The 21,181-nt window shown below is 46.4% G+C and overlaps 1 protein-coding gene across 2 annotated transcripts in view; it reads right to left on the reverse strand.

Annotated features, from left to right (window-relative positions):
• NFYB (nuclear transcription factor Y subunit beta) overlaps nucleotides 1-21,181 on the reverse strand; it is a 179,791-nt gene that overhangs the window by 114,955 nt on the left and 43,655 nt on the right. The window contains exon 1 of one of the 2 annotated variants that reach the window (XM_085653256.1): nucleotides 18,582-18,673. The exons of the other annotated variant lie outside the window; for it this stretch is intronic. Coding sequence (XP_085509382.1) covers nucleotides 18,582-18,584 — 3 coding nt within the window. The 5' untranslated portion in view covers nucleotides 18,585-18,673. Of the gene's footprint in view, nucleotides 1-18,581; nucleotides 18,674-21,181 lie in introns of those variants that run through there. 2 annotated transcript variants of the gene reach the window in all.

Below are 21,181 nucleotides of genomic sequence, written 5' to 3' on the forward strand. Positions count from 1 at the left end.
CAACGAAATCACTGCTATTTACAGCAACTATCAACCCACAACCAGGCTGACCCATATCGCCAAACGCCTCCCGATCTTATCCAAATAACCAATGCTAACCATCATCATCCAGAAGAAATAGCCACCATGAAGTCCATGTACCTGTTCAAACCCATTCTGAATGCTTCCACCTCTTCTTGCGACCTTCCCTGTCACTAGGAAACACAATCATTCTCCATTGCTGAAGTAACCCTCTGTGGAATTTTCAGCACCTGCCAACTACAGACTCATCTGCCTGCTACTATTACCAGTCAAGGTCTTAATGAAAATCATCAACCAACTCCTCACTGAATACCTCAACGAGCACCAACTCCTTGACACTACTCGGTCTGGTTTCAGACCCAACCACAGCACTGAAACCGTTCTTATCCCCACCACGGATTACCTCTGCATGTCTCTGGACAAAGGAGACATGGCGGCCCTCATTCTCCTGGGTCTCTCCGCAGCGTTTGACAAGGTCTCCCACCCCATCAAACGCCCACACAACATCGGAATCCAAGACCATGCACTCCGATGGATCTACTCCTTCCTGACTGAAAGGCCCTAGTCAGTTAGCCAGCCACTGTACACTGCAACCTAATCTGTGGAGTTCCACAAGTATCTTCCCTGAATCCGACCAGCATCATCCGCTCTCATGACATTAATGTCCACTCCTACGACACACAACTTATTCTTTCTCTCACTTACAAGACTCCCATGAAGACTAAATGTCTTAAGCTCACCAAATGTCTTAAGCTGAACACCAACATGACCTAATCTGTGATCTTCTGGAAGAGCACTCCACTGTAGGGCTATTCTTGGTGGCCAACAGAGCTAGGACCTACACCCACCCCCAAACCAAGAACTCAGGATTGTCATCGAAAGCAAACTCAACACGAACACCCAAGTCAATGCTGTTACCTCATGCTTCCATACCCTGAAGATGCAGCAGAAGATTTTCAAATGACACCTAGTTATCAACAGAATAAAACGCCAAACATGACCTCATCACAAGCAAGCTTGACTATGGGAACACCCTCTATGCTGGAATAAACAAAAAACAATCACCCTAAGGCTGCAGACTATTCAGAACTTGGTGGCAAGAATCACTCACCCTCCCATGCTGCCCTCACATTACACCACACCTGAAGGAGCTACACTGGCTCTCCATACACAAATTAACACAATTTAAACTCCTCACCCACAATTTCAAGGCACCATGTAGCAATGGCCCACCATACCGCAACAACTGCATCTGCTTTCTCAAACCTCCCAGATGCATCTTTTTATTTGGACTCCTCTATTTGCACACATCCCACACATATGAAAAACTAGATCTGGTGGTCCAGTATTTTCCTACATCGCTTCTAAAGGGTGGAACAACCTACCACTACACATAAGAGCTTCCTCCTTACTTCTTAAATTATGCAAGAAGATGAAGACCAGGCTTTTGTGCAGTCCCATTAGCCCTAGGTTTAGCTAGACTTACACCTGTCCAGAGCAAGAATAACCTCCCGAGTGAGCTCTAAAACAAAGCAACACCCATGGAACAAAACTTGGATGCATCTGGAGGTCAACCCAGCCCCTTAAAAATGGTGTATGCTGGAAAGGGAGAACAGCATACAGCTCACTGAAATGCTTTGCGAGGATGATAGCAAGTAACTATGTACGCCAGCAAAGTAGAAAATTGCACTTTTTGTTATAATGTATAATGACAAAAAAGAAATGTGTCAGTCTGTGAAGTCGCTGTGGTTACTGGTTGACTGGGGTGTTAGCCATAGTCAAGCAGCAACCACAATTCTAGTCACTGAAAGGCACAAATTAGCCTGTGCTCAACCCCCTCGTAGCTTGGCACAGAGCAGCTGCACTTAATTTAGAGGCAATGCGTTAAGTATTTGTTATACACTTCAAACAGTAAATCAGTGAAAACATCCCACAATGAGATCCCACAACAGTTTAGAAAAATTGAACTAAATTATATAAATATAACAAGACCAAAACGACACAAATCGGTAGAACTAGAGTTATGATATTTTTTAAATAATAAACTGAAAAAAAATCGCACCTAAAAGCATAAAGTGCCAACTGTGGCCGGATCAAAGTCAAACGTTCAGACTGACTGCAATTAAGCACGGGCCAGATAGAGTCCCAGATTAGTCCCGGTGAAATTTTACCATCTCAAGTTTTGTGCCAAGAGTCCCGTTCTTGTTGAAGAGGGTTGCAGGAAGCAAGGACAGCATTGCAGGAGGTGGTCGGTGTCAAGAGCAGACCGGGCGTCGCGGACGAGTTGGCTGGAGCTTCGCAGTGGCAGTCCTCCACAAGCAATTGCTGCTTATTGTGCAAAGAGATGAGCTGGAGGACCACAATGAATTTTGGTACAAGCAGCATCATAGTTCCTGTGTGAACGGGTCCGCTTACAGTTGCGTAGAACACAAAAACATGATTTCAAGAGCATGAGAGCCACACCAAGGGTCCAGGACCTGGGAGCCACCACTTGGGGGTAAGGAACTCGTGAAAGTCAGGCCTAGGAGCTGTTGGGGATACTTTTATGTCCTTGGGCCACAAATTAGGAGGCCAGCAGACTAGCCCTTTGAGTAACTCCTGGGTCCTAGGTTCAAGATGAAGTTGCAGGTCCAGTTCTTCTTCCCCAAGCAAGAGGGCAGCAGTTCCTGTTGAGCAGCAGTCAGTGTCAGGGAGTCCTTGTAGCAGTACAGCAGTCGCCCCTCCTGGCAGAGTATCCACAGGTCCATACATGTAATGAAGTGGTGGTGTCTAAGGTCCTTGCTTTATACACAGTTGTAACTTTGAAGTGGGTCAAGCTTCTAGAACCATGCCTTTGAATTGAGCAGATAACCTGCCTTACCCGCCCTGGCTCCAGGCTAACTACATGGGGTATGCAGCCCTGTGAGATCTGGCATCTTTGGCGTGGTTTCCCTGACTTTTTGCCTCTACCTCCTGTATTTCTGATGTTGTGCTCGATTTCCTTTTTGCTGGCTTAGATGCTTTGGACACTTTGCCGCTGCTGATCGGTGTCAACGTGCAAGTGCTCCCTGTATATATTGTTCTGTTTTTTTTGTTAAATAGTTTTTTCTTTTTATTTATTTATTTTTATTGACATGTTCAACAATGACATACAATTAAGGTCTCAGCAGGTATACAGCCGTATCACGGACAGTAATACAATATCACAAATCAAAAGACACCAGAAATAAGAGGAAAAAATGACAGCAATCAATGGAAACAGATACACATTGCCAGGGCCAGTAAGGAGGCATATGGAAAAGTAAGGAGGCAGTTCATAGAGTCACCAGGACAAGTGCCAGTATATGCGGGGTGTCAGGGGGTATCGGGCACAGGTTACCGGGGTGGGGGGGGTCCATACATGACAGGTGTGGCAGAGCTGGTCAGCAGGAAAATCTGTGATTTGAACCAGTTGTTATGAATACCTGATTGACCGCCAAATTTAACAAATTTGCGCAATAGTGGGTTCAGATTCTGGTGGGGGTCTTTGATGTAGAGGGTGACATTATCCACGTATAGAGAAATTAGAATTGGACGAAGGAGACATCGCAGGCCTACGTGGCTATAGTGCTGCCTATTCTTGGCTGCTAGTGGTTCCATTACTAAGGTGAAGAGGATAGGGGAAAGCGGACAACCCTGTCGAGTGCTGCGAGAGAGAGCTAGGGGGTGACGTGTGTCCGTTGATCAAGACTTTCGCCGTTGGTGAAGTGTAAAGGAGTCTGATCCGGAATAAAAAGCTCGCAGGGAGCCCCATGTTTTGTAAAATAGTGAACAGATCGTCCCACTCCACCGAATCAAAAGCCTTAGAGGCTTCCAGAAATACAGCTACCAGTGCGAGCTTGGGATCTACCGCTTGCAAGATGGAAAACAGTGTCCTGAGGATATGTGATGTCGCCCTTCCGGGAATAAACCCTGCTTGGTCCAATTTATCCATCAGGAGGCTGAGGCGGTTCGCTATTAATTTCGCAAGTATTTTTGCATCAGTGTTTATGAGAGAGAGAGGCCTGTAGGACTCACAGCGGTCTGTGAGTTTACCTGGTTTTAATTAGGACGTGATTAGTGCTTCCCTCATCGAGGCAGGGAGGATGCGTGCCTTCCAGGCTTTGAGAAATACCTATTTCAGTACTGGGAGCAACTGGTCAATGTAGGTCTTATAAAATTCGATGGGAAGGCCATCAGATCCTGGTGCCTTCCCCGATTTCATCTGCATGATTGCGAGAGGAGAAGGGAGAGCTCGAAAGAGGTCGTCCGAGGCCCTGGTAACTACGGAGAGCTGAGAGCGAAGGGAGAGCTGGAAAGAGGCCATCTGGGGCCCTGGTAACTGCGGAGAGCTGAGAGCGAAGGAGCCAGTATCAGCGCGAGGCCGGCCCTAGGTAACCGATCCCTGCCGCACTGCTGCACGTTGCTGGGAGTGTGTTAGGAGTCATCTGGGCTGCCAGGGACAGAGCGGGAATTCAATTTGCCTGAGACTGTGTCCACATTAAACAAGAGATTAGCACGGTCCGCACCGGCTCATCGGGAGAGCTGCGGTATTGGGCCCGGCTGGTTCTTGAGCTTCTGTCACTTCACACATTTGGTGGGCATAGTTTCACCGGCGCGGGCCATAGAGTCAGTGGTTGGACAGTCTTGAAGGGCGCAGGGCAGTGTCAGTCGGTGCCGATGTGAAGAGTGTGGAGATACCCCATTTGGGCACCCAATTCTGAACTGTCTTGCCCTAGTGAACCTGGGTAAAGAAAAAGGAAAACAGAAACCTGCAATTTTATATTCTTACCAAAGAATACATAAATCTGGGAGCTTATTTTTATGAGAACTTGATCAGGAACATTCAAAGAAAAAGCATACAAAGATGGTTTTTACTGAGAGAACTGTGAATAAGTCAAACAACATCACAAAAGGGCCAGTGATTTTGGAAGTAACTTTACTTATATGTATGTGCCTTTTGCTAACGTTTTGATCTGATCCAAGCTATATAAAGATATTTATATTTTTATAATAACTGGGGGGACTCTGAAAGCAGTCGAGAGAGGAGGCGGAGGAGAAAGCACTTACTTTGGGACCCGCTAGCAGCGTTCTACCTCACTCACGCTGTCAGCCTTGCTGCTGCCGTCTGCCATTCACGGCATTGCAGGACTACAGGCCTACATTCCCCAGCCTCCCAAGCGCCACTGGGGCACTTCCGCTCCGTCGCGCCAGGAGGCACTGAAAAGCGCGAGCCTCCCTCCACGTCCCGGGACGCACGCGGGCGGCGCCGGGAGAAGCCCGGGACAAGGGCGGGACCGTCTGTGGCCGTCCGGGGCAGGAGGAGGCAGGGCTGGGCCCGGTCCCTTGCTGGTGAGCTATAAGTATCCCGTACTGAAGTCAACCCGGCTATGCCCACTGATTCCCGATATCCTCGTATCCTGTTGAGGTATTTTGTTTGCTTATACCGCCTTGCCTGTATGTGGTACTGATAGGTGTCAGGTGGACAACAGGAGAGGGATTGTCGTGAAACCGTACACCCCTAAGACATAAAAGACACAATCTTCCCCACCAAGGCACGAGAATAAACAAGTGGTGTAGAGCTAATCATATCATATCATGGTCAAGCCTAAGACTCAGCATATAAGGGCAGAGGGAGGGGTAAGAGGAACACTGGATGCCTTTATTACACGCGCGGAGACACTCCTAGCCCACGAGATCCTGCTGACGGAGAAACGGCTCTCGCTGGACTCTTTAATAGCTAATAAACGGTCCTCATTGGGCAACATAGCCCTTTGCCCTACACCTGGCGGAGGAACCTGCCCGTCTCAATTGACGCAAGTACAGCCATCTCAGCCTCAATCCTCTGATACATCGATAGCAGCAGACGGAAGTTCTCAGGGGGTCTCAGACTCAGCAGGCCAACTAACAACAGATCTCGGTAATATAGGTAGGCCAAAGCCAATGCCCACTAGCAACAACATTCAGTTGGTAAATGAGAATATTACCATGGGGGATGAAACACTAAGGGGGGCGACTAGCGTACAACCTCTAACGCCTAATCCTGACCCTACACAGCCACCTATTAGCGAAGTAATCACGCGCTCCAAAAGATCTCAACTTGTGACAGGGCAATCAGAGAGTGGCGGAAGTTGCGCCGCTAATCGCTCCAGCAAGCCTGGCCGCAGAGGGCAAACCAAGTCTAGCAAAGGAGGGAATATAAATCCCGAGAACATAGCATGCCCAGACTGTCAGAATATAAACAGGGTGGGGGAGCTGCAGGATATTACTATAGCTTTTGGGGGAAAAATGGAACAGCTCCCAGCTCAACACCTAGACCCAGTAGTGGCTGATAGTGGGGAAAAGTTTGTAACGAACCCCGACCCCGAGGATAGAGCTCATAGGAAAACACCTCTGGACCAGGGGAATATAAGTAATAGACCCATTGGTGGTATGGTCCAGGATATCACACGGATCACTCCTAACGAGGTTTGCCGGGGACCAAACGAGCAAGCCATCATGGAAAAAACCACCATGAATGCTTGCGTTCAGAGCACCCCAGATCTCCAGATCCTGGATTTGCCACCCGCTTCTAGCCCATATTCGATTGTGTTGGTAGGAGTGCCTGGTCTCAATAACGATAGAGAAGAAACGACCAACGCTCTGATTAACAAAGCTGCACACTGGTTACTTAGTAATACACCTGCCAGGAGCTTGCAGCACAGGCACATCCTTATGGCTAGGAGGGTAGCTTGGATTGGAAAGTCCGGGAAAAAATTTGCGGGTGACTGTGTGATCGTTAACTTTAGGTACCCTGAGTTAGTCAGAGAACTGTTGGACAATCGGCATGAGGATGGAGGCACTGGGTCCTGTATTAGGATGTTACCCCTACACTTCTTTTATAGAAACAAAGCCTCGGTCAAGGGTACGAATTGGCAGGGGCCAGGGGCAGCCCTGGTAAGAGGGGAGGAGGCTCATGGCCCTCTAATGAACAGATTTGCCCCACTTACAAGTCTGTCTGCCCTGGATGAGCAAGATTGACTACCGTCACCAGGGAATGGGGAGTACGAGATAGACTCAGACACCTATAGCAACCATGTAGAAACACTACCCTTAGTGGTGCCTGATTTGGTCTCGGGGGCTCCCGATCTAGACCTAGCAGTTGGATTTGCAGGCGTGTTGGGAAGAGAAGTGGAAATCAGAACCCCTCCAGCTAATCGTTTAAACAGGGGCACTACCCCAAGGAACCTGCCCAGAGCACTCAAAGGACTAGATCCAAACCATAATGAATTGAGGTTGATCTCCTGGAATACCGCTGGACTGGCATCTAAGATTCAAAACCCGGACTGGCAAGATTTTATTAAAAAATATCATGTTATTTGCCTCCAGGAGACTTGGGAAACAAGTAATAATGCCTCATTTGTTGAAGGTTTTAAATCATTCTTTGTTGCAGCCAGGAAATCAACTATGGGTCGCGCCATGGGGGGGTTAATTATGTATGTGGCACTGGCATTGAACGGGAGGTGGGTAGATCTGGGGTGGGATTCAAGTTGCCTACAGGGAGTGAGACTTAATTCTAAGGGATCGAAGATTATTTTTATAAATTTTTATAATGCAGGTCAATCTATGCTAAACCTGGTTGAGCTGGAAGAGAGGCTGACTAGCTTAAACGACTCAAGGGATGCAGGCTCTCAGTTAATTCTTATGGGGGATTTTAATTGCCATCAGTGCTCACACCTGAAATGGAAAGGTGGTACGTGGGATGCCTGTCCCTCTATTAAGGGCTGGCATCCGGATCACTCTAGAGAGGGCCTGGCACTAAGCAGAATTCTATGTAAGTTTGCTTTAACCCACACGATGGACATGATTGGGCATGGGACACCTAATGTATTGATCCCGACCTTTAAGGCAAGAGGAAGGGATTCAATTATAGATTATATTTTTATATCTACCGTGTTAGAAAGTAGGGTAGCCCATTTTGAGATAATGCCAAGCGTGTTCAGTGACCATAACCCCTTGATTTTGTCATTAGCGGACACACTTGGTACCAAGGGGGCGGAAATTCCTACTGTGGGTGAATACAAGGCCAGGGATCAGGGGAGAAGAATTAAATGGAGTAACATTGATGGTGTCGAACTCCATAGAGCTCTCCTCGACAATGCCGAGAATCATACCTGGAGGTGCCTAGATCCTAAGGTAGAGGGGACTGAATTAATCGTAGCATTTGAGGGCACTGCTCAGCACATCAATAGTCTCTTAAGAAGTAAACTCAAGCCTAAGACTGACTTTTGTCCCAGGTGGTTCGATAAGAACTGTTCAAAGGCCCATAGGGACTTGAAGTTGGCACTAACTAAGGTCCCCAAGGACAAAGGATACATAGCCGCATGCAGGAGTCGTTATAAAAAGGCGACCAAGTTGAGGAAAACAGCCTTACAAATTGAAGCTTGGGAATCCTTAAGAGAGGCTGCCGAGCTTAGAGACATGAGCAGCTTCTGGAGGATAATAAACGCCCCATGTTTTCAACCCCAAGATAAACCGCAAATGGCGTCTCATATCTTACCAGAGGCGTGGGAAGCACATTTCACCAGTTTGTATAATCGTGGGGCACCGGAGACGCAGTCTGCATTAGTCATTGGATGTCCCAGTTGTGCCTGGACACCTATTACAGTGGATGAGGTTCAACTAGGAATAGAAGGTCTAGTAATGAGGAAGGCGCCAGGACCAGACGGGATACCCCCGGATTTATTTAAAAGCCAGACAGACCTTTGGGCCCCCATTTTAACCAGGGTCTATAATACAGCTATTGAAGTGGGCATGCCAAGATCTTGGTTTACGGCCGTTATTGTGCCCATATTCAAGAAGGGTAATAAAAATGACCCACAATGTTACCGCCCAATATCCCTAATAGATGTAACGGCGAAAGTCTTGGGAAGAGTCATTTTAAACCGTCTAATGACATGGGCTGACGAAAATAACATTATCACGGACGTCCAGTATGGCTTTCGAAAGGGGCGCTCCACAACTGATCAATGCCTCAATCTTTACCATCTGGTGGCAAAGTATACTGTGGCCAGGGAGGGGACAATGTATCTTGCATTCATGGATCTCTCTGCGGCCTTCGACTGTGTAAACAGAAGAAGGCTGTGGGAAATCCTGAGTGCCATGGGCATGGATTCAGGTCTGATCCACGCTCTGCGTATGCTCCACCAAAACACCACGGCACGGGTCAGATATACAAATGAGGGTGACGTCACAGAGGATTTTCAGTGTAAGGGTGGGGTGAGGCAAGGATGTATCCTGGCGCCCTTCCTGTTTACGCTTTATATTAATGGATTAGATAAGGCGCTCGGAGCCCTGGAGGCAGACTGTCCCTACATTGGGAGAAGAGGAATACCCGTCCTCCTATACGCAGATGACGCGGTCCTCCTGGCGCGCACTGGAAGAAGCTTACAGGCCCTCATTGGGGGATTTGTTAGCTTCATGGCAGACCTTGATCTGGTCCCTAACCTCACAAAATCCTTTATCATGGAAGTGGGTAAAACCCCACACAAGAATTGTGTTTTTACCATAGGCACTCACAAATTGGAGAAGGTAAAACAATTTAACTACGTGGGTATGGTTTTTGACAAAGACTTAAATTTTAAACCCCTTGTAAGTCATAAATGTACCCAACAACTTGGTGTGGAGGGGTCAATCATGAACTATGCACGCAGATTGGGTTGTTGGTCACCCAACGAAATAGTACAATTATACAATCTCATCTGTTGTGCTAAAACCCTGTACGGAAGTGAGGTGTGGGGCTTTATAAATGATAGAAAAATTCAGCTGGAGGAAGATAAGTTCCTAAGGAGACTTTTGCAAGTCCCTCAAAGCATTCCCTCTTTTATAGTCCACGAAGAGCTGGGGATTTCTTATATCAGCGAAAGGGCATGCCTCAAACCCGTCATTTGTTGGATTAAAATCTGGACAAACCCCGAGGCAAGCCTTAGCAGACAAATCTTGGAGGACTGTATGAATAGGGATAAGGGGATGCAAATATCCTGGCTCAAATACGTAAAGGATACATTAACTAGTTTGGGCCATGCTAATCTTTTTGATAATCCTTCTACAATAGTTAATAGAGATAAGGGTGTCATAAAGGCAGACTTCTCACGCCACTCAGCTAGTGTTAGAGAGGTAAGGGAAGGGCGGAAATGTACTGTAAAAGAACACCAGCTTTTAAAAACCTGTGTGGGTATGGAATTTTACCTGTCCAATATACATAACAGACAGGATAGATTCCTGATAACAAGATTCAGATTAAATCTCTTGCACCACATATTATCAGTTCCAGCTGGTTACGTGAGTGATGTTAGTAAAAAAGGGTGTTGCGGCTGCGATCAACGATCTCCGCAAGACACCATGCATTTTGTTCTTATATGTCCTTTTTATGCTCTCCCAAGAAAGCGGTTTCTAAAAAACATCTTGAAACGCTCGAAAATTAGACAGGCTAAAGTGGCCCTCTTATTTCTTAAACTCTCCGCTGACCCATTTGTATTATTTAGCACTGTGCACTTTCTGCGATTGGCAGTTAGACTAAGAAAAACTAGAGGTGAGAACTAACTTGTAGGATTGCTCCCTTGTTTATATGATTTTAAAAGCTTCCGCCAGACATAGCCATTATCAACTGTTACGAGTAGATTATAGATAATGAATTATAGCCTTTGATTGTCCTGTTTTTTTAATGACCTCGTATTTTGGGGTTTTTTATGTACTATTGATTTTTAGGGTTATTCTGTATATTTGATTGTGATTTTTAAACAAAAGAATGTCAATTTTAAGATGTGTATCTTTTATGGTTATTTTCAAATACCCGAATAAAGATATTTGAATTGAATTGATTGCTTCCCTCAGCTCATCATCTTCGAATGAAGCTGCCAGAAATTTGCGCTGCGAGTCACCTAGCCACCCAAGAGCTATGTCTTCTAAATAGGGAGTAAAGTCTGGGGAAGGGTGCATTTTGAGCTATAGAGATCCGCATAATAAGAGACAAATGTGTTTAGAATTTCGAGACTCTCTCTATGGCGTGTCCCTGCATTGTCAATCACATCCAACACGTAGTTGGAGAAGCGTGGTTGTTTAATAGTGCTTGCCAATGCACGGCCAGATCTTTCACCCTCCCCATAGCGTCGAGCAATAAAGTATTTGCCTCTAAATTTCACTTCATGGTCTGCTGTAACAGTATAATCCATGATTTTTTCACGGAGCGCAGCCAACTGGGCACCCGAAGTAGCTGACCACATGTCAGCTTCTAGCTGTTTGATTTCAGTCTCCAAACGGTGCAAGTTTCGTCTTATGTCACGGAGTACCCCAAAACTTTTGGATATACCTATGCCTCAGACAGTGACCTTAAAGGCCTCCCATAACGTGCCCATGTGATCAACAGAGCCTCTATTCCTGGCAAAGAAATCCGCAATCTCTTCCCCGAGTTTGGTTTGAAAAACTGTATCTAACAGCGCCTCAGGCACCCGTCTTCAGCAGCGTGGGGTGTCAATTGAGTTAGGGAGAATTAATTCTAGGTAGACCGGTGCATGATCCGAGTACGTGCGATCAAAGTGCTTGACGGAGTGAAGCCAGGGGGCCACTCCACGTGAGCAAATCCAATAATCTAATCGGGACCACGTGGCATGTCCTGCTTGGTGCCTGGTGGTGCATAGTACCAATCTACCTAAGAACTAAAAGGAGAACAACATATATTGGATAAGAAGCCACTTGAAGCAGTCAAAGCCCAGCAGGGCGCTTATCTGTCCGTGACCATCTTGTGGAGTGGGAGTCTCAGCGTGGGGGCGAACCCGGCCCCCAGCAACGTAGAAGTCAAGGCGACGTTCTCTGCCTCCAACGGGAAACTCCATAGTGAAACATGCGAGGGCAAGAGGGTATTCCCCGGGTCAATGCAGTCCATGTCTATGAAGCTGCTAGTCAGTCAAAGTATGGAGAAGGGGACCGGGTAACGCCCTCCCACCTCGGGGAACGCCTCTGGTTGACCTTCAGAAAGTCCTCCGCCTGCTGTGGATTCGTGTAGAAGATATGTTTACCATGACTCATTATCCGTAGGTGTGCAGGGTACATGAGGGCATATTCTATATTGGCTTTGCACAGTTTTTGTTTAACAGGGAGGAATTTGCGGCGTGCCTCCTGCACCGCTATAGTAAAATCTGGATATATGCTGAAAGTGGTGCCATCATATTGGAGCGGCTTCTGTTCTCTGGCCTTTTTTTAATGCTGCATCGCGGTCATGATGATTCAAAAGCCGAGCTATGATGGGCCTGGGAGTCCTTGTGGCGGGCGGGGGCCAAGGGAGCGATGGGCATGCTCCACCACCAGGTATGGCGAAAAGGAGTCAGCGCCAAAGGTAGTAGTTAAGAGGCGTTCAACATAGTCCTCCATGTGCCCCGTGTTCGTGCTCTCAGGGATACCTATGAGGCGAATGTTGTTCCGGCGGCTCCTCGCTTCGATGTCTTCATTCTTGGCCGCAATTATTTTTAGAAGTTTATCCATTTGCGACATCTGTTGTTGCATCTGCGAGGTGGCATCTTCAGTCTCAGAGATTCGAAGCTCGGCTTCTTTCAACTGACCATCGTGCTTATCAACTTTCTGAACCAGGAAATCTAATCGGGTATTCATAGTATCCATTTTCCCGGAGAGGCTGTGCTGAACTGCCAGAAGCAATATCTTGACGTCATCTCCAGAGGAAGACGAGGGCGCCGGGATCTGCTCCGCACCGCCTTACCCGGAGTCTGCAGAGGTGGATCTGGTGGAAGCCTTCTTATTTTCTTAGGTGAGTCTGGGTTGTCGCCCATCAGGTTTCCCCCTCTTCCTGCTGGGTGAACAGTTACCACAACGTTACAGGTGTGTAGGCGATCCACAAGATATGTCTGCCCAGGCAGAAGGGCTAGGGCACGGACTGGGAGCAAATAGATTCTTTGTGGAGAGCGTCCCCAGGCATGTGAGGCAGGTGATGATGACACGTCCGAGGTCTCCTCCCCAGACCCCCAGGCGGCAGTGTCAGTAGAGGCTATGACGGTGTGCGGCTCTCAGATGCGGAGATAGATGGGTAGGGCCGCCAAATGCAAAAGGTGGTGCGTGCCAGCTGTGTAAAGCAGCAGGGTAGCAGGAGTCAGATAACAATGCACCACCTGTTCATTCCGATGCAAATGACGCCTTCAGCACTGTAGTACGTTGGGCAATAATTCTAGTGTGCACTAGCTCCTGTAGCGGTGTACAATCAGTAGAGGTCTCTGAGGATGCCGACCAGGGGTGAGGCAGCCCTCTGTGGACGGCTAACGGCCCCATCTCTCTAGTGTCCCGGACGTCAGCGCCGGCAGAAGCTATGGCGATGTGTGGCGCACAAGTGTGTAGGCAGGCGGGTAGGGCTGCCGAATGCCAAAAGGAGAAATTCGCCAAAAACTGAAATGCAGCAAGTCAGCAACGATCAATCCAACGTGCAGCGGCTTTTTATCTCATCAAAATGGCGCCATCCCAGCAGTAATATGGAGCACAACAGTCCCAGTGTATGTCTTCGCCCACAATGATGTAGAGCCAGTTTTGGCCCTTCGGTATGTTCCAGCAGACAGTGGGGGCCTCACAAGCCTACAGATCAGGCCCGCCCGAGTAAGTGCCATTTTTGCGAAGTCGCGGCCTAAAGGGAAGAGTTCAGAGATGCGACCACACCAGTCAAAAAGAAAAAGGCTTCACAATGTGTGGCGAGTCCACAACCTCCCCACTCACGCAGGTAGCGGCCAAAAGTCCCAGCCGTCTCGTCAGAAACTCCGTTGAAGGCGGGCGTGAGGGGATGGTAGTCGGCACTTATGAAATCAGAGAGATAGCGGACCCGGCACCGGCAGGGCCCGCAGCCGTGTGAAAGCCCCCGGGGTGGTAACGGCAGCAGCGGCCGGGCAGAGCTGACAGCACGCGTCTCAGCAGCTGTCTCGCAGCCTGGGTGATCGCTTGTGAATGCCCCCAGGGGTAGCAGAGCCGTGCCGGTGTACTGGAGTCCTAGGAGGGCACAGGGAGGAACATCCACCTTGGAGAGGACATCCGAGCCAACGCCGGCGGCAGCACGCTAGACGGCGGGAGAAGATAAAGAAATGGCGCGCTCTCACCGGAAACAAGCAGTCCGCCGCCGCGTAGCTCCCACACAAGTAGCAGTGAGTCCCCGCTCAATACAGCGGCAGTCCCGAGGTAGTAGGGAGCGATAGGGAGTCTTTCCTCACAAGTTCAGTCATGCCGGGATCGGTCTTGATGAAATAGAGGCCTGCAGACACGTGGAATCCCCGAGATTCGGGTGGCAGCGGCAGCCGACCAGGTCGTCCAGTGTAATGCTTCCACAGAGCGGCACAGTTCAGGAGATCGTTCCGGACAGTCTCCGAGGCTCGGAGAACCGCGATTTGTGTCACGGGCGTTCCAACAGGTACAAGGAGCTTATAGCCAGTGGCATAGCGTGAAAATTGGCGGTAGACGGGAGGATAATTGGCGGATAGGATCACTAAGCTTCCAGAGCCTCACAGGTGTGCGGCCATCTTGGATGTGCGCCACCTAGCGCCCCCCACTCCCTGTATAAATTGTTGTTACAATTATTTCTACCTGATTGGCATATTTGATATACTGTCTAAATCCCTAGGACAGTGTACTAAAGTGGGCCAGTGCCTGTTAATGAAATACCGCTAGTGGGCCTGCAACACTGATTGTGCCACCCACATAAGTAGCCCTGAAAAGATATCTCAGAGCTGCCACTACAATGTCTGCGCGCAGTTTTGAACTTCCATGTCGACTTGGCAAGTGCACCCACTTGCCAGGCCCTGACCTTCCCTTTTCTTACATGTAAGACACCCCTATGGTAGGTCCAAGGTACCCCCCTGGGCAGGGTGCAGTGTATGTGAAAGGCAGGGCATGTACTGGTGTGTGTGACATGTCCTGATAGTTAAATACTGCCAATTTCGTTTTTCACTATTGAAAGGCTATCTTGCCCTATAGGATAGAATAGGAAATGTTTTTTAACATTGTACAGGTATAACTTCCCATTGGGACAAGATGGAGAAATAAAGTTTAGGCTCTCTGAACTCAGAATTTACTGACATCTTTTAGTAAAGATGGTTTTTAAATTGTGTGTTTGAAAATGGCACTTTTAGAAGTGGTATTTTTGGGGCATAAGCGTGGTTTTGTGGTGGGATATTGAATTATATATTTTTTAGTTAGGTGGGGTTGAGCAAGCAGAGGACAGGATTCGTTTTGAGTTAATTCACTGTGTGTTAGCAGGGGGGTATTTGAGGGAGGAGGTATTGGGGGTGTTTAAGTTATTTTTGGTTTACTGCAAGTTACTATTGAGCAGTCTATTGAGCTGTCTTTTTTAATTTAATTTGTTTTGTGTGACCCCTGACGAAGAGTCTCGTTACTCGAAATGCATTGGGTGTAATGAAATGAGCTCTTCCTGTAATACGATAGTTCCTTTACATGTCACTGGTGAAGGCCTTGACGGGCACACAGGAGGCATTTGAAATTTTGAATAAAGACCTAAGGAACAATCTAACTGTCTCCGGAGTGATGCAATTGAGCAAAAAGATTGCTGAAATAAGGATTAGAACAAAGGATTGGTATACAATGGTTGAAATATGGTAGAACTTAGGAGGAAGTGGCCTAACGAAAGGAAATATTCCTCTTTTCGCAGTGCGACAGGTGGGCTCACTAGTTGTGAGCCCTTATGGTGATAATATGACGAGCTGGGATTTGGGACGGATCCCAGCACCCGTTAACACACGCACCAACAGAAAGCAGTTTCTACATAAGGATTAAACTTAAGGGAAGGAGTGCATTGTGCTACGTATTTGTTTTTACTTTTAGAAAGTAGGCATGTTCTTGTTTAACCATTCTGTGTGCATCTGCCTGTTTACGTATTGACCGATTGGTTTTGGAGTGATAGGGGCTGGGGATGTGCATTCACTGTAGACAGCCACTGGGGGTTTGAGGTAAGTCTGGCACTTTCTGGATGACTGATAGCTGAGCTGAATGGGGCTTGGTTCTATTTAGAGAAGTGGGAGGAGATTTCCTTGCACCTGAATAAGGAATAGTCTCCCTTGCACAATTCTGTCTCCACCCACTGTGGTCATACTGCACCAGATCTGGTTTTGACTGGGCACAGAGACCCTTGCACAAAAGAACAAAGACATTTTGGGGTACAAGTGTTAGGCCTACAACCCCATAAATTTAGACTACTTCTGGATCAAGGAGAAGAATTGGAGAAACTTGAGGATGAGCACTGCTCCCATTCTGTGTGCTGTCTGGGGCTGGCCTGCAGTAGCTTTTTCTGTCAAGGAAAGGAGAAGGACTTTACTTTGTGCTGTGTCCCCCTTCTTAAGGAAGATCTCAAAGGGCTTGGGTAGAGCTTGCCTTCTGTTCCGAAGTCTCAGGGACACAAGGACTTCACCCCCAGCTCCCCTGAACTTCCTTGCTGGGTGTTCGGACCTGCCAATAGGTGCCTGTGTTGGGTCTCTGGAGGTTGTTCCTGCTCTTGGAAGTACGTAACTGCAAGAAAATCGATGCATCGCTCTTCTTGCAGGCATTATTCCCGACGCAGTACCGTGGTGTGAGAAGAATCGCCACGCATCAACGCGGCGCAGCCAAAACAGACGCTATGCCTGTTGCCGCTGCAAGAACAGACGCAGCGCCGCTCGATGCCGCCGCATTGATCGCCGCATCCCGGTTTTCCACACATCATACCAGTGTTGCAAGTTTTCCAGACGCATCACCCGCGGACCAGAACCTTCTCAGAATCAACGTGTCACTTCCCCCGACAGACCGGATTCGACGCATCACTTCTCCTGCGTACAGCAGAACTGTTGCATCGCCTCCCCAGGGTCTCAGCAACTGACGCATCTCTGTTTTTCAACACTTCCCAGTTCACACTCTGCAGCTGTTCGGCCTTGTGAATTTTGTCGCAACTACAGGTACTTTGAGAGAAATCACGCAACCATAGTTGTTTATGGACTAAGTTTTTTTAAACCTTTAAAAGTCATATTATTAATACATGTATGTTGGATTTTTTCCGTTTTGGCCTTGTTGAGTTTAGATAAAGATACTTTATTTTTCTAAACTGGTGTGGTGTCCATTTGTGGTGCTATCACTGTATTACTGTGTGTTTTGAGTACAAATACTTTACACATTACCTTTGGGATAAGTCTGTCTGCTCATGCCTAGCTACCCATTGGGTGAGCAGGGGTTATCTAAAGTGTATATTCCCCTTACCCTGACTAGAAGCAAAGGTCCCTATTTGGACAAAGGTACCTACCGCTGCCAACTAGAGACCCCCATTTCTAACAAGCTTTTTGTGTGGAGACAAGACACAGCCTATTCAAGTGTAAGTGCCAGGTCCAGCTGCTCCCGCCCATCCTACCAGTGATATCCCATCTAGTCACATCTAACCTCCCATTGTGTGTGGCTGTCTAAGAGGTATACACAAAGCCCGACTGCCAACTACACCCAGTCATGTGACCAGGGATAGGCTGCAGGAAGCAAATTGCTAAGGCAAGAAAATGGCAACTTTCTAAAAGTCACTAATGACTAGAACCGCTGGTCTAGACACCATGTGCACTAATGTGTCCCACTTAGGGGTTCGTTATCCAATGTAACTCCCTTACCCATTAGTAACAAAACAAAAAAAATGTTTAACTTGAAGTAAACAGCCAAATTATGTTTCCAAAACATGTGATATTAAATTGGAATGAATATATAGTCTGTTACAAAATTATAAAAAGAAGACAATGCAGAAATTAGTAAGTCGTCCAACTGAAAGATGCTTCTTACATTTTCAAGAAGAGTGATGAATCATTTTAATCCCAATGCATTTCGGGCCTCTACCATAGTCCTCAGGGGGACACAGTAGCGCACATGGTGTCTAGACCAGGGGTTCTAGTCATTAGTGATTTATATGTTAGAGGGTTGGGGTGGAACCTCTCACAGAATGCATACTAAGATTATTACGTTCATATTTAATTGTCCAAATTTGTTATGGTCATACTGGATGACACACAAGTGCATCTCAACCAACAAACACCACTTTACTAACTTTCTAAAAGTGGCATTTTCAGAACTGTAATTTAAAATCAGACTTCTCCATAAGTTAGGATTTTAAATTAGGATTCCAGAGACACCAAACAAACTGGTTATTTCTTCCCAGTTGGGAATTACACTTACAAAATGTAATAAGGCAACTTCAATGTTATCCTATTGAAGAGATAGGCCTTGCAGTAATGAAAAAACGAATAAGAGTTTCTCACTACCAGCACATGTAAAACCTACAAGTACATGTCCAACTTTTTAAATACACAGCACCCTGCCTTTAGGGCTGTCTAGGGCCTACCTTAGGGGTGATTTATATGCCTTACGAAGGAAGGTTTGCGCCTGGCAAAAGGTTTACTTTAAAGAGTCAACTTACAACTTTTTCATTTTCAACGTGTTTATTCGTATCCAACTTAACTTTCTTAATCACGATAACACTGTCCAAAAGCCCATTTGCTTCACATGAGGCAGTTGTGCCAATCCAGGCCTCTTACCATATCACGTAGGGACTTTAATTCATGTTTGCAGCTTCAAATCTCATTCCCAATGCATTTCGGGCTACTTTTATGCCCTTCGTCAGGGGGAGCTGTTTGAATATGAAATTAACATAAACCCGTTAATCTTCTGTATTTCAACGCTATCGTGATTTGACATGAATACATTCGACCATGATACAATCGATATGTTGAATATGACACTACCCAATTCCCACTAAATAGTTTCAAAAATGAAAAAACAAAAAAACAAGAAATGCTTTCAGAATGTTCTAACATCGCAAGAGTTTACCGCAAGCGGAGACCTCCCCCACTCCATCCTCGATGCTCGACCTGCCATTCTACCCGCATTGCTAAATAAACACGCGACTTGCCTGGTGTTCTCTACATTAACCTACATTACCCTATGCTGAAATTAACTCTAGCCCCTGCTGCAAACTGTTACAAATTAACATCGTGACCTCTCTCAATTCCGTTTCTGGTTAAAAAAGGGTTACCTGCTTGTAAATCAAATGTCGTTCTAACTGCTCGGTGCTCTCCTTTTTTAATGTCTGCCATTAAACCCAGACTTCTCCTGTGTGTGCAGTTTAAACATTTCCTCGATGCTAATTCAACCAATAGCGGTGGTTCAATCAAATTGGAATTACTTCCAACTGAACATCGCGAGATCTGATTCGCTCTTGACATCAAAGCCAGGTTCCTCCCTCATAACCTCAATGACTCCATCTCCCACAAGTCTTTACAACGAAAACAACCATATCATAAAACCTTACAATAAAAACCAAATTGTGAAACCAAAATCGTGTTGCCAACCCATCTATCTTTTTTGTATAATAATGTATCAGCAAATTGCTTTTGAGGTTTTGAGCTAGGCAGTGGTATTTTTAATAGAGACTAGGCGCTTGTAGTGAGTACACCTGGTATTAGTGACGTTCCAAATCAGTGGCGGTGCTCAAGGGTAGGGGAGAACCACTAGCCTCCCTAAAGGATTGTGGCCAGAGCCACAAAAGTCAAGAAAAAAGGTACCCAAGCACACGCAGAAATAAAGTTTACATAGATTATTACGTCAAGTAAAACATGTAACACAATAAGTGAATCTCCGTTTCTTTCTTGTAACTTTCTTCAATTTAATATTCTTGTTCTCATAGTAATTTCGCAGTCTTCACAGTGGTTTCCAAGCCAACACGTGTTTCATCGCCTCCAGTATTATTGTACATGCGACTTGTTCACGGCTAGGTACAAATTGATATGGTAATTGACATTAGTCCAACTGTTAACTCAAGAAGTTGCATACATTTGTTGACACAGAATTATGGTTTTTCCTCGTGGGAGGTGGTATCACAAGGCTATAGTGTATTTAGCTATATGACTGGCATCTGCCCTTATACCACCTATTCGGGTTTTTGACTCTGCATACCGCATGGCTCACTCAGTAGACAGCACATGAAAAGGATGTATATCACATATGTGAAACTTCACAATATGTCACCCTCACGCTAGAGCTATATGTATCTGGTTGGTCACAAACTGATGTAATAAGGCTAGTATTCACCTGACCTCACGGTGCATGCTAAATACACTATAGCCTTGTGATACCACCTCCCACGAGGAAAAACCATAATTCTGACACCTACCCTGGGAGCACATTTGTTTAAAGTGTCAACAAATGTATGCAACTTCTTGAGTTAACAGTTGGACTAATGTCAATTACCATATCAATTTGTACCTAGCCGTGAACAAGTCGCATGTACAATAATACTAGAGGTGACGAAACACGTGTTGGCTTGGAAACCACTGTGAAGACTGCGAAATTACTATGAGAACAAGAATATTAAATTGAAGAAAGTTACAAGAAAGAAACGGAGATTCACTTATTGTGTTACATGTTTTACTTGACGTAATAATCTATGTAAACTTTATTTCTGCGTGTGCTTGGGTACCTTTGTTTTTGAAATTGCTTTTGAGGCCTCGCCTCCTTGCACGTGCGTAAACTAGAATGACAGTTTGCAGCTACACTGTGCTGCAAGCCCAATCGCACAGCTTTAAAGAGTCAACTTACAACTTTTTCATTTTCAACGTGTTAAAAAAAAGTTGTACGTTGACTCTTTAAAGCTGTGCGATTGGGCTTGCAGCACAGTGTAGCTGCAAACTGTCATTCTAGTTTACGCACGTGCAAGGAAGCGCGGCCCGTTTAACCCAGTCTGCACGCAAACAGGAATAAATTGAGAAATAAGAAAAATGGACAAATAATGGTGTGCAACTACTACTCTTTTGTGTATTGAAAAGGTTTACTTTGCCAGGTCGACGTGGCAGGTTAAAACTGCACACACTGGCTCTGCAATGGCAGGCCTAAGCCATGTTTAAAGGGCTACTTAAGTGGGTGACACAATTAGTGCTGCAGGCCAACTAGTAGCATTTCATTTAAAGGCCTTGGGCACATGTTGTGTCACTTTACTAGGAACTTACAAGGAAATTAAATATGCCAATTAAGTATAAGCCAATGTTTTACACTGAATTGGCTAACAGACTTTCTCAAAGACAGGACTCAAAAAATGAATCTTGGCCCTTTCCAATCTAAGACTCTGTCCTTGGGCAGGGGA

The sequence above is a fragment of the Triturus cristatus genome, chromosome 4_1 (assembly GCF_964204655.1).
Source record: "Triturus cristatus chromosome 4_1, aTriCri1.1, whole genome shotgun sequence".
Classification (NCBI taxonomy): domain Eukaryota; kingdom Metazoa; phylum Chordata; class Amphibia; order Caudata; family Salamandridae; genus Triturus; species Triturus cristatus.